Source organism: Strix uralensis, chromosome 3 (assembly GCF_047716275.1).
Source record: "Strix uralensis isolate ZFMK-TIS-50842 chromosome 3, bStrUra1, whole genome shotgun sequence".
Classification (NCBI taxonomy): Eukaryota; Metazoa; Chordata; class Aves; order Strigiformes; family Strigidae; genus Strix; species Strix uralensis.
Genome location: NC_133974.1, coordinates 23,286,376 through 23,300,348, shown reverse-complemented (window position 1 = coordinate 23,300,348; position 13,973 = coordinate 23,286,376). Strand labels below are relative to the sequence as shown.

Below are 13,973 nucleotides of genomic sequence, written 5' to 3'. Positions count from 1 at the left end.
ACATTTAAATCTAATCCTGTATGAAAAGGGTGCTCAGTTATTGGTATAGTCTGTTGACCATCATGAATACTGTTCTAGCCAAAGGCTTTTACAGTACCAGCTAACATGGCTGTCCTTGAAATGCACTTCACTATGCTCCATTATGGCCATCAGGACCTCTAAGCTACTCTTAAAATAAAAATGTTTGTGTGGATACATAACAGTTACTTCTCAAAACAAAGAATGATGAACATTAAGAGACTGTTAAGAAATCAAAGGAAAAAAAAAATCTCAGCCATTAAAAGAGTTTATTTCCCACAAAAAGAATGAAGTCTTTGATGATTTTTCTACCAAGCCATGGATGTCAAAAATAAGAATACAAGTCCTTATTTAAAAGAGAAGATGTTGGGACACATCTTTTTATATATGTGTCTTGCCAACTTCCATTATACACTGTTCTCCAATGTCAAACATAATTAAAAGGAGACTGTAGTGTCAAACAGGCCAGTTTAATTTTTATGAAGCAATTAGGCTTTTCCTAAAGTCAAATTCTGAAATGTTAGAAAGGGGTTTCATTCTTGGATCAGTAATACCTTTAAAGTTGAGTCATAACAAGATGATTTAGAAATGCTTAGTTTTGACACATGTAGCCTCTGGTTACTTAATTAATAAAAAGTAATCATCTAGAATGAGAGGAAAATGTTAAGGTAAATTACTCTGTTTCAATCCAAGTCTGACGTTTTTGATGTGTGCCATCAGTGGCCACCTCAAAGACCTACACAGGTGATTTGGGGGTCTACTTTCTCTTTTCAATGCTGGAGCAGTATGTGCTCAGGCTTTGCACAGAAAAAAAAAAAAAGTTTTGCTCCATTACCTGACCCTAGGCAGTGCTAACTGAATATAAATGCAAGTCTTTCAAAGTACTTCTCAAACACACCCACTTTGCACTTAAATTGAAACATCAGCTGTATGTGAATGCAGGACAGGTGGGGAAGACACATCACACCCTCATACAGTCCAGGGTTCTCCAGTCCTTTTCTTTGCAGCTCCCTGGGTAGGTCTACACCTTTGCTTGCTGTTCTGCTAGTGAAAGGTCCTATCATTTCTGAGGGCTTTCCATGTTCAAGAGTCTCTCCATTTGTGAGGTAATGAGAGCGTTTTTTTGAACTGTAAGGATATTCAAACCTTGCAAAAATAGTCATTAAAACTTACCAATGTCATACTGTTTTAAATTATTTAATTCTTTTAATCGAATCTTGGATGGATTTCTCTCAAATATAATCAGAAAGATACTTTGGTTATTAACCTATCTTCCTGCTTCTTCCCTTTTCTCATTCAGCCCTTTACAATGAATCCTAGCAAGTAAAGAGACCAGGTAGTTTCTCAGTAGAGTGTCATTCTGAGCTTGGGTATCAGTGAAAAGAACCCTGTTTCTTGCTTTCCAGATTAAGTAGTAAAAAACAGTGATATATTCACAGTGATACTTTTGTGAGATATTTTCTTGGAAAGACTGCTTACACCCAGATGAGTTTTATCAGAACAGTTTATATGATGAGCTGCATTTTATTTAAACTAAATAACCCAAAGCATTGTCTGGATGGTAGGTATCTATAACTTCCTAACCTTTTTTCCATGATGGGTCATTTTACATGTATTATGTTTAGGTAAACCTGGATATTTCTTACACCCTAAAGTCAGATATTAATTGAGATGGTCTCATGTTGCCATAGTCCATGGGGGCAAGATGCTGCACTTATCCTATGCCAGTTTTTTAACTAGGGTCTTTTAGTAACAATGAATTATATCATACCTTCAAGACAGTATTTGAGAACTATATATCTCACCTCACATTAGTCACTTAAAAAACAGTCATCCAAGTCTAAGTTAGTTGTCTGATCTCTTTTAGCATTACTGGGAGAAAAATAAGTAATTCTGGGGCAACTCTCATCCATCTTAGATGCTTATTTTACCCAGAAATGAATCATTCTATGTAGGTGCCTACTTTTCTCCATCAACCATAAAGGGAACCAAGGACAACCAGCTCAGATCAGGACATCTAATTTTGAAATGCTTGAAGGGGTGAGATAAACTCTAGCCAAAAGCTCTGTCCCTGTGACAGCACTGGTAGAACTCTGGTATGCACTGGGACATAACCTCTCCTGTCTTCTGTAACCTGTGTTCATTGGAAAGGTGGGAGCTTCATCTCCTCTGCTCCACATCCCCTGTGAGCTGTCTGTTAAAGCAAGCCTGCGTGGAATTTGCCTGCATTCATGACTGAATCTTAATTTCCTGCTTCTTGATCCCTTCCGCTGCAGCTACTACATAGAAGCTAGTAATAGCTTGGCCCAAGGTTCCTTTGTAGCTCCACAGAGGTATTAAAAGCAAACCTTCTGTATTTCTGTAGTTTTAAATTGGTTACAGTTTTAGGCACTGGACTAGAACATGCTGTTAATCCCACTGAAGTTGTTGATATTGAAGTCAGTGGAATCAGACCAATTCACACGAACTCAGTATCTGGAACATTATCATAACATTACTGACATAAGCAAGATTTGTACTTCTTATATATGACTTTTTAAAGAGTTTTTTAAAATAGCATGTCACTGAGACACTGCTGTCATATGAATCCCATATAAAATGCTATTTTTTAAGCAGCATCTGTTTTTGACATCTCTCTGCTAAACAGAATATATATAGCACTTGTGAAAAAAGACTGAAATCATTAACATGACACATAACCTCAATCAGAATTTAATGGGGTAAGGCAAAATTACTGGATGAGTTGTGGTTTTTTTCAAAGATCTGTGTGTGCATCAGGTTAGACTCAATATTCAGAGTAGATCCTTTTAGGCTTAAGTTTTGTACATCTATCTGATTTTGTACAGGAAATTAACAATTAAGTGGAAATGTGACCATTAAATTTGAAAAAAGCTGGAGTCTAAGTACACGCTACAGTCTCCCAGGAGGAGAACAGTCTAAAAGGAATTACTGTAATCAAGTCATTCAGTGCATAAGTTGTTACCTCCATACTGAGGAAACTTAAGTCTGTAGGCAGCCCATGTTACATAAACGATAAAATCTGTTTTGACAGTGTAATTAATGTTAGTCTCAAAACAGAAATGCAAATCAAACAAGACATCAAGATCAGAAACTGTAAGGCTTTGCCAAAGTTAAAAGAGATGTGGGCAACACAAACCTCATGGATTGCTGATGGACTAGTTACAAAGGGTTCTATTTTAGATCAGTTAATTAGCAAGAAATTATAGCCAGCATCCTGTAGATGGCAAGGCAAAGTGCGGACAGCTGTTTTGCTCTTTTAAACAGTTCCTATGTGCCTCTAAAATACTGAAGTTGCATTAAAAAACACCATCTCAGTTTTTCAGTTGCAGGAAGGAAACATGTACCTTCAACTATATTTCATTTACAGAATGTATGTCCAGCTATTCAGGAATACAGATTGCATTTGTCACGTCATCAAAACAGTAAGAGACAAAGAGAAAAAAGAGCTCCAAAAGCTAAGAGTCATTCTTACTGGGCTACTCTTTTCACATTGAAAAAAAAAAAGGAATTTTGAAAACATTTTTCAATAGAATCAAACCAATATTGCTGTACTTCTGTACTTAAAAAAAGAAATCTCTTCTTGACTTCCCACATACCCTTATCACTCAAGTCAAATAATTTCCATTAGCCTCCTAAACCCACTTACAGACATATTATGGAGGTTTATCATTGGTTTTATTTCTATATTTTCTGTTCTCATTTTTGCAGTAACTACGTGCAGCTTGTGATTTTCTTTAACTTACAGTAAGGAATTCCAAACTGAATAGCACAAGAAAAGTTTGCTCAGTAAATCTTAAGGAAGCGTTGCACAATGGAATCATTTTAACAGTGTATTATGACAATGGTCCTACATTAAAGAATTTAAATGATTGCAAGATATTTTAATTGAAGATAATTTAATGCCTTTAAATCTTTCTTTTAATCCACAGAGAGTGACAAGTCTGGACACAATCTCAGAGTGAACTTTTGAGAGTGGCAACAATACAGGCAATAGTCAAAGCAAGAAATCACTTTACCCAAGATGCAGATGGAGTCAGTGTCAAAACCAGTGCTCAGAAAGCTACTTGCAGGCTGCTGGCCCTGTATTTAGGTGCAGCAAATGATGCTGCTGTTTTTTGAGCTCTCAACCCTCTAAATCAGTGAGAGCATGGGTCTCTCAGTTATCCTTGTTTTCAGTGGGACCAGGATTTAATCTTTCGTTTCAGCCTATAATGCAATTTGAATAGCCCTGACTTTTACCTCAGATCTATAAAAGTTAGCTAACTATACTATGCTATCATTGTAGACTACTTTTACAGGCAACAGAGAGAAATAGGGACATCCAGAGGACAACTTCTTTCATAACAGATACCAATCCTAAAGGAGATAAATCACATTCCATTGACTGTAATAGGATGTTAATGTGACTGCCTTTGACAGCCACATTTTAGATATGTGTATTAGATGAGATGAATTTTCATGATTGAAATGTTTATGGTTTTTTTGATTGGGGGAAGGAGACAAAGAGCGTAAATATATGTATTTTTCTGGACACAGAACTATTCCAAAAGGTAAAGAAATGCATATAAAAATCATGACTCATTGATATGTCCTTGATATTCTGTCCTCAGCCTCAGAAAGCCAAGTGGTGGGTTACTCACTTCAAACTCAATACCTTCCCTAACCTTGTTTGGATGTCTTCTAGTTGCCCTTGAGTAGTAATGAGCTGATTGGATTGCTCTGATATTTGTGGATTCCAGTGTGTATATTTTAATTGACTATATTTGACTATATTAACTGAGATTAAACCTTGGCCTTACAGTGAGTACAGAGTTTGTTGGTAAGTATCGGGCTCTATTAGGTGAGTGTAAGACACCTCAGTGTAGGTAGGGGTTTGTTGACTATTGTTGCACAATAGGTTCCATACACTGTATTCAGTCTGAGTCAAACTCACCTAAACATAGGTATCTAAGACCTTTTTAGAGGTACTAGGCTTTCTTGCCTAGCCTACAGCTGCTTGTCCAGAAGGATGCAATTCTCTCACAGATCCCATGTGGATGTCTCAAATATCTCAAACAGTACCAGCCAATTGCCTTTGAACTAATCTGAATTTATTGCATGGGAACATAGACAACTAGTTTGCACAACAGCATCTATGTTTAGATGACTTGATCTGGACGCAATCCCCACACCATTCAACTAAACTGTCTGGCCAAAGGCTAATTCTGTCTGGTCACGCCCTAGAAATGTCACCAATTTTAGTATCTTTATTTTCTCTGATCCTCTGAAAAAATTCTTTCAAGTACATTTTAAGTATCAGGTTTACCAGTTGCCTTTCTAGGGTAGACCTGAGTCTGAATAAAATTCCTGACACAGAAATGGAGACTTCAGTACAAGCTTATGTTGATGAAACTCCATTTCAGGGAAGTGAAAATAGAGGATGGGAGTTGCTGAGAAGCCAGCAGAGATGTGCAAGCATCCCAAGAGGTTTTTTTTTTTTATATTAACAAAACAGAATTTGCCAGAAATAAAACTAAAGGTAACTATAAAAGTTTTTCTCCTACTTCTGTGCCTCTCCACTGAAATACAGATACTGTTTTATTTAGTGAAGAACCTGCTTTGTCTCTACCTTCAGATTCTTGTGTTATTGGGAAGGATTTGGGTAGCAGCTGCCCGCTAGCATTCTCTTCTCCTGGAAAAGGCAATTTTGCAGGTTAGACATAACATCCTTCAGGAGAATTACATTTGTAAGTGGCGAGCATTAATAAAAATGTCCTCACTGTGAGGCAGAACAGTAGCGAAAGCACCTGAACTTGCCTCCCTAAATGCCTGATAATACATTTTTGGAAATAGCTTTACTAGCCAATGGACATTCTAGAAGTGGAAGGGTCCCTATGGCAGCAAGACCTGACGTGCTGTAAAGGAATTTATTGTCATTTTGAAGTGCAGCTCTCTTTCTTCACACATACTCTCCTGGTCCCTGTGCCTCTGCTGGGACCCACAGGAATTCCCCTGTGGCTGCACACACAGTTTTCTGGGAGAATTTTCTTATTGTAAAGAGGTTTGAGCAGAACACAGCTCACATCCCTGTTGTGCCGAAAACGTAACAAAGTTAAGGGCTAATTTGTCAACAAGCAAAATTGGGTCAACTTCAAGAGAGTTATGCTTAGTCACATTAACTAAGCCCTGATGGATGAAATATTACACACGAACTAATAAAAACTAGTGTCAGAATGCAGTCAAAATGATGTCTGTACACCCAGCACAGCAAGCATTGTAATTCCAGTGCATGTGTCACCATTATGGCTCGTGACATATATGCCTTTAACAAAATCCAGGATTGAATACATGCAGAGCTTCTGAGAAGACTCCTTAGAGGTTTTTTTATTCACAGAGGAACACAGAAGGAGAAGCACAGACAGGAGAGGGGTCGTATCTTCTTTTTTACTAAAGGTACAAGGAAGCATGATGAACTGGTGCTTCCAGGCTCACCCACCCAAGTGCAAGCTTCCCCCAGTTGCACAGACCCACCTGAGGACAAAACACTCTGGCAACCTCAAGCTAAATAGCTGTGCTGAGAATTACTTCTGCCACTGTTAGCTTCTATCATGTCAGGAAGACTTCAGACACTGAGCAGTGAATCACCTTCCTTGCATGATTTTTTCTTATACATTCTTTTTTTTTTTTTTTTTTTTCCCACTGTATGATATCATACAGAAAATGGAGCTGAGAAAACTCTGTGAAAACTGATCCCACAGAACAGCTTTGAAGCCAAGTTCTGCCAGGGGAGGGAACAGGGGTGTCCTTTTTAATAAAGAAAGAACCAGCTGTCAGGTAAACCTAATAGGTTACGGAGGAATTATGTTAAGCACAGAACAGGAGGAGCAAGGGAGAAACACTCATTACACATTTTTTAAACTAACCATAGATGGAAGGCTGTGACTTCACTTTTTATCTTTGCCTCTGCAGATCATGTATACCAAGGAGAATGAAAATTATGAAAAGCTCCTGGCTACTGCTCCAACTGTTTTCATGCCTCATCAGCCTGAAGAGGCCAGGCAACCAAGCAGTCCTTGATTAGCACAGTCTTACTCCATCTCAGGGAATCCCAGACTTATGAACAGTTGCAATGGCCCTTTGGCCATCCTCTGTTCAACTCCTTGAACTGAAGGGTTTGTGTCACCTTCATCCCAGTGACTCCCTGGGCCACTTCCACCATGTAGAGCTGCTATTAAACAGCAGTGTCAGCATAGCAGCAGAGCTAAAGAATTAAAGACTAATTATTCCCCCCAGATACACCCAGAGCAATGAAAATGATGTGTGCGTATCCAAGTGTAGAACTGGCCTCGTCATTTGTTAGTATAAGATTAATTCTCACAGTATAGGCACACAAGTTGGCACAGCATCAAAGTATTAATTCAGGATCCCCAAGTGCTCCCACAGATAGATGGTATGTTTCCTGCAGAGAGTTAGAGTGCCAGATAATTCCATGGAGCCCCAACAGTAATTAAGCAAAGTCAATAGGCAAATTATAATTGAGAAAACAGCCTTCTATATCTTATTTGGATTTAAGGTTTTGTGGTTTTAAACATACCTGTTGTGGATACCGGTGCTAGCTATTATTTAGCAACGGGTACCAGTAAAAACCTCTAAGACCCAGCATTTATTTCTATAGAGAGAACAGAAATTGTGGAGATGTCATTTCATGCATATGTTTTCCCCCATTAGGCTTGGTTTTCCTAGCCATAATGTGTTGGATTAAGAAGATCCAAGCAGCGACTTGGATGAAGTATCTCATTCTTGAGGAAATAAAAGAAAATCATGCATTTATTGATCTTTTAGGAACTGAGGAGTGTGTTTTTCCAATTTTTATATTTATATACATTAATAAAATCCCCTCTGAGACTTTTCCAGGATGAACAGTCCCAGCTCTCTTATCCTTTCTTCATGCCACAGATGCTTGAGACCCTCTGTTTTCTTAGTGACCCTTCACTGAACTCCACTAGCTCCACATGTAGTAGCATGACAGCTTTTGCCCGCCCTTGGTATCCTCATATCTTTAAAAAAACCCAGAAAACCAAAAAGAATAAATACTGTCATTAGTGTTGAGATAGCAACAAGAGAATCAGTCCTTTTTGGGTCTGCAGGGGTATTTGTGCTATGGAACTTCTTGATGAAATACCGTATCCTCATGTCTTTATGTTTGTAGGTACATGACCATGCAATCTATTTACTGGCAATGAGAGATTTGTGGCTAAATATCAAACATGTGGTCTAAAAATTCAACCTACGTAGCCACTTATTTAAAAATTGGAAAGCTGAAAATAGCTTTAAGTCAGGAGAAAGGAAACCTGCAATTCCTCAGGCATCTGAGTAATCGTATGAGCTGTAATTGAAAACTCCCTCATGCAATGTGACCTTGTTTGAATTAATTGGTTTTGGAATTAGTGCTCAATAGTTCAGTAAATGTGGAATTCTCTGAAGTTTACTCATTGCCAAGCAGAGGCTACTGGCTGAGAGAAGTAAAATGGACAAAAGACAGTTCCCTACTTCTCATATTTTCCAGTGGACTCTTTAGTAAACATGAATTTAGTAGAGCTACCTACTATGAATTAGATCAAAGGAAGAGCATATACAACTGATCTGACAGGTTTGCATTATGCCACATTTTCTAGAAAAATGAAGTCATAGTAGTGCACTGGACAATTAAGGCTAGTAACTATACCCCGTGAAATCAGCAGTGCTTTATGCTAAGTTTCTCTCAAGATCGTCTGGAAATCCCTGAAGTGGGAGAAGTGATCTTGGACTACACTTAACATAGGACAGAAATCCAGGTGTCTTTATGTACCGTGACCCAATTCCCATTGTGCTGAAGTCCATAACTAGGTGTATCTTTTCTGTCATTAATTACTTCATCAAAAAATACAGTTCTAGCAAAAAAACTTGAGTTAGAGGAAAATATGAACTAGTTTTAAGAAACTGAAAATGATGGTCCCTTTTATTCATCAGCCTAAAAGCTGAAGAACTTAATTGAGGCCAGTCACTCAGTGCTTGTTGCTGGAGAAGGATTTTGTACCTCTGACTGGAGTGTTTCAGTTCCTCCTTATAGCATATTTAGTCTTTACTGCTTTAGCTGTTTCAATTTGCATATAAAAGCAATATTCACTGAGCAGATATCCCACCTGATGGGTGAGTGTCCTGAGCAGCAGGCTAGAGCGGCTGTGTCTCTCTCAATAAAGGTGAAAGGGTTTTATGCAATCTCTATGTACAATGTAATGCCATCAGAAGAAACTGAGTGTGCCCCCCGCCATCTGAACAGATGATAAACTGGTGTTCAGGTTATCCTGGATGGCCAAATGTGCAAATACCAAATTACTCTCTGTCTCAGAGAACAGACTTTAACATGTTCTTCTGCTTCATAACAGACCATCCTAACTGCTATCTCCAGTACCATTGCAATACAGTAAATATTTCTGCATTCACAGTAAACCCAAACAACAGCAGCAGGAAAAAAAAAACGTGAGAAAACATCCTGAAATATTCTATAATAAGTTAGTCTATGAAGTAAGTCATATACAGGAATCTCTCTACATATAGGACATGTAACAAAAATAAGTTGACCTTCTCAGGCAAAGAGGAAACAAGGGAGAGAGTGATTAATATCTTCCAGACCTCCTTGGTTATGTTTTCATAGTACAATCCAGTGTTGTACCAGGGTATCTGAGTTACTTTTCAGTAAAACAACTTGGGTATTGCAGGAGGGATATTACTGTGGCACTGCTCCCAGCCTAATGCACCTTGTTTCCCAACAGCCAGGGCTCTGTGCACTGAGCTGCTGGTGACACAACTCCAGTGATACCTCAGGTAGCTCACGTACCTCCCCGCAGCACTCTGCTATGCTACCCAGATGTTACCAGGAAGGAGCCTTCGAAGCTGACAGCTTAGCATATATATGTGCAGATATAGTTAATCAATAGGGAACCAAGCTGGTACAACACGGAAAAGTGACCTAGGTTTTATGAACTCTTCCTGAGAATTGAAGCATTGCTTGCAAGAGTAGCAAAGATGTAAGGCAGTAGTAGTTAGAATGACTACTGCACTCTGTGACTTCCCATTCAGGAAATTATATGTTGTCAGTGATGGAGGGACAAGGTGGGAGGCGGCAGCAGCTGGAGCTGTATTTTCTCAGCTGTGCATCTGACAGCTGCGACTGGATACAGTTCAGAGACAGAAAGCATATGCTGTCATTCAGGGCTTTTAACATGAATATTTTTTACTGTGTTCATTATCTCTTTACAAAATGAAACAGGATGGCTAGAAATGCCCTAACCACAATGAAATATGGGTCACACGGAGTCCAGGTCTAGCTTACAGAGAGACAGCAATGCTGGCTGCCTCCTCTGCACTGTCACTTGTCTCATTCATTTACACCTGGGGCAACAGGCAGTGCCCTATGTCTTGTCACACAGCCTCCATCAGAGGTGAAGAAGTCTGGTTCCACAAATTAAACTATGTGGGTCCGTGAAAAAGTTATGTGTTAATTAGTACCATAGATATTACCATTGGGCTTTCTCTATAAAGTTGTATGCATTTAAGAAGAGCTAGTTACTGATCATTCTTTTTCCATCTATTAGAAAACCCTGCTAACAGAGTCCATTAATATTGTCCCACATAATATTTACTATAGTTACAACCTTCCTACCTTCTGAAAGCTGTTAATGCATCTAGGAACGTTTTAAGAAACTGCATGTTGTAAATATATATTCCACACTTTTGTAATTGAATTAATAGATCAAATATTACATTTTTTATTTTAGATTTACATTTTTAGTTACATGAATTAATTTTTAGCTAAGCCTGTGTGTTATGATTTAATTGCTTTACAACATCGATAAGAGGCAATCATGACCTATATCACTAAAATTTCAAGTAATAATTAAATTGCAATGCCTGTTAATTTTCTAAGAAATTGCCTTAGTTTCTTTGCCAAGAAGAGTTTGTTACATTAGAAGCAAAAAAGGAATTAATGTAATGTAATTTTCCTAAGAATTCAAAAGACTGAATTGGAACTGAAGGCTGATGTGAAACTTCGACCTTTTTGACATTTATTTGAATGAAGTCCATAAAAACGTCAAATATCTGCCAACGCCATTTTCGCATTTCAGGCAACAGCTTCTACAATTTTCAGAGAGGGCTAGAGAAGTAAGACTTTTTTTTTTTTTTCAATTATAGTAATGATAGGAAATGAAGCACCTCCCTCCAAAGTGACAGGGTCTGAAGAGAGAAATATGGAAGAGTTACCCCTAGGGTTTTAAAAAGGAGAACTTATTTGGCAACTGAAATTTTCAGTTAATAGTTAATCACATAATCCTTATTCTTGTTGTAAATCAGATAAATATTTCTAATTTTAATATTTATCTTATATAGAAGCTAAGGACAAACTTGCTCAGTGGTACAGGGATAATATTTTGAATACAGAACCACACTCAGAACTGTATACAGTCCATAGGCTTGGAAAGAGTTTTGGTTCAGGAAAACATCTCAAATAATCTTTTTTCTCCATGAAGTCAGTATCACCTCACCACAACAAAGCAGTAAGATTATATATTTGCATAAGAAAATCTATTTGATAAATAATTTCTGAGGTGAGGGAGAAGCCATGTGTGAAAGAAAGGTTTTCAAACCCACAGTATTTAACCAGCAGACTGCTAATCAATGCAAAACATTTTTCATAAGTACGAAAACACTGGGATGCAAACATATTTACTCCCTAATCTGGTTATTTTCTCAAACATATTCTATTATTCAGCTTTGTTGCTCTAGAGAAAATAAATTCCTTTCAGTGAGAATTTTGGGCTTATCTAGCATATAAACTCAAGACAGCTTAGGTTAAAACCAATAAACTTGGTAACCAAAGTAATTCTGAAAGTATTCCAATTCAGTACCTGGAGTCAGATACCAAAATAGACATTTAGTTGTTTCTTTTGCCATGGAAGGTTTCTTCATAATACTCATACAGTACTATATGACAAAGATGAAAATTAGTCTCTGCGGTAGCAATAAAATCTTATTTTATATTATGATAGCACCTCTATTAAACATAGGACAGAAACATCCCTAGAGGTGGCATTGCAAACCACAGTTTCTGGTTTTACACAAAGTTATATATAGCAATTAAAATACTATGCTTAAGATAAAATAAAATTTTGTGCTACTTCTGGAATGCAAATTCATCTTATTCAACCTCAGCTTACTTCCTTTCTAAGCTCCCACTGTTCTGTTATACAACAGATGTGTCAAGCAAATAACTAAAAAAGTATTTTTGCATGATACATTCTGAGCTCTGCGTTTTTATATGGGTGGCCTGCACTTCAATTTGATAGTACATGGCAAGGACAATATCATAATTAGGAACTAAAATTAACATATTTGGAATCATGAAAGTGAATTTGGATCACTTAACAAAGAATATGTATTCGTTATCGATTTCATTTTAGTTATTTAACTTCTATCTGTGCAATCTTTTCTCTATACTAGAAACTAATATTCTAAAATGAATAAAGCTATAATCTTTGCTAAGTAATTAATAAGAGAAAAGAAAGTTGCCAGAAGAATGTTGAAAGATCCTAAATGTGAATGGTATAACAATGCATGCTAATGGTTACTGATGGGTAATAGCAGATGTGTGAAGCTTGCCATAATGTTTATGATTCAGATTCAAATATTTAAAATCTTGCTTCTCTTTTTCTTTTTCTACTTTAAGGACCTAAATTAAAATCAGTGCAGCTGATCTTGTTTAGAAGATCAGTTACCTGATAAATAAGAATACCTAAATGTCTAACAATATCTAAATTATACCATTTACACTTGCATTTTTATATTTGTGCCTGGATAACTGTATGTATGGGAAATGGGGGTCAAAAATCCAGGTCCATTATATTATGCTTGCAGGATTCTCCCTAGAAGGAGCTTATTCCAAGCTGTAGCCACAATGGGACAGTATTGCAAACCTAAGAATACTGGTATCAAATATTATCACTACACAGGGAAATTGTTTCCAGTGTCAAACGTCCTTTTACAAAACAAGATGACATATTTTTACATACAGAACAATGGAAGGGTCAGTGTAGATTTGCTTACCTGTGGTTGACCTGATAGTTGAGGTGATGTTGGAAGATGCCATCGCAGGTATACATTCATCATCTTGGGAATAGCCTGCCTGAATGGCACGCAAGTAACTGTGGCTTCTTGTTCGGAAACATCCAGGGAGGTCAAGGGCATCCATTGCCTGAGCTTCAACTTCACTAAACACTGATTCACACACCGATTCAAATTGCCCATTAACCTCTGCTTCACTCATCTGAATAAACAACAACAATGCATTTGATTTTTGACTTGCTTTTTTGTGATCATCACGGCCTCAACATCTCAAATGGACACCTGTACATTGATGAAGAACTGTTTTAGCAAATAGTTAAAATGTAGTAATCCCTTCTGATCACATTCACATTTTTTAACTTACATCAGCTGTTTATATGTATATAGTAAGTATATTACACATGCCATACAATTAATTTTACATTTAATGTCTTTTGGCATATTCAGAGGATTGTAAATACATGATTTAATGGTAACTAACAAGATCACTCTGCATTGATAGAAATCCATGTTCTGCCAGGATAGGAGAACAGAAATAATCTATACTAATATTAGCCCTCGAAAGGTAAGGGTGGATTGCCTGGGTTCCTAAGTTGTCAGCAAAGTCCACTTATGTGGACATTTAGCTGTGTGTCAGGTTGTTATCTTCCTCTCACTATAAAGGGGCTCAAGCAAGTATCTCATACTTGAAGATATGTAAGTTCAGAGGAGGTGACGCTTCTGAAAGGTTTGAGAAATATTACATCAAGAGTTGTGTCCCATGAAGCATGTGAAAGGATCTTTGAAATAATAGAGTG

The 13,973-nt window shown here is 37.4% G+C and overlaps 1 protein-coding gene across 1 annotated transcript in view; it reads right to left on the bottom strand.

Annotated features, from left to right (window-relative positions):
- Positions 1 to 13,973, bottom strand: part of DLGAP2 (DLG associated protein 2) — an 84,537-nt gene that overhangs the window by 36,092 nt on the left and 34,472 nt on the right. The window contains exon 4 of the mRNA XM_074864711.1: positions 13,159 to 13,378. Coding sequence (XP_074720812.1) covers positions 13,159 to 13,378 — 220 coding nt within the window. The remainder of the gene's footprint in view (positions 1 to 13,158; positions 13,379 to 13,973) is intronic.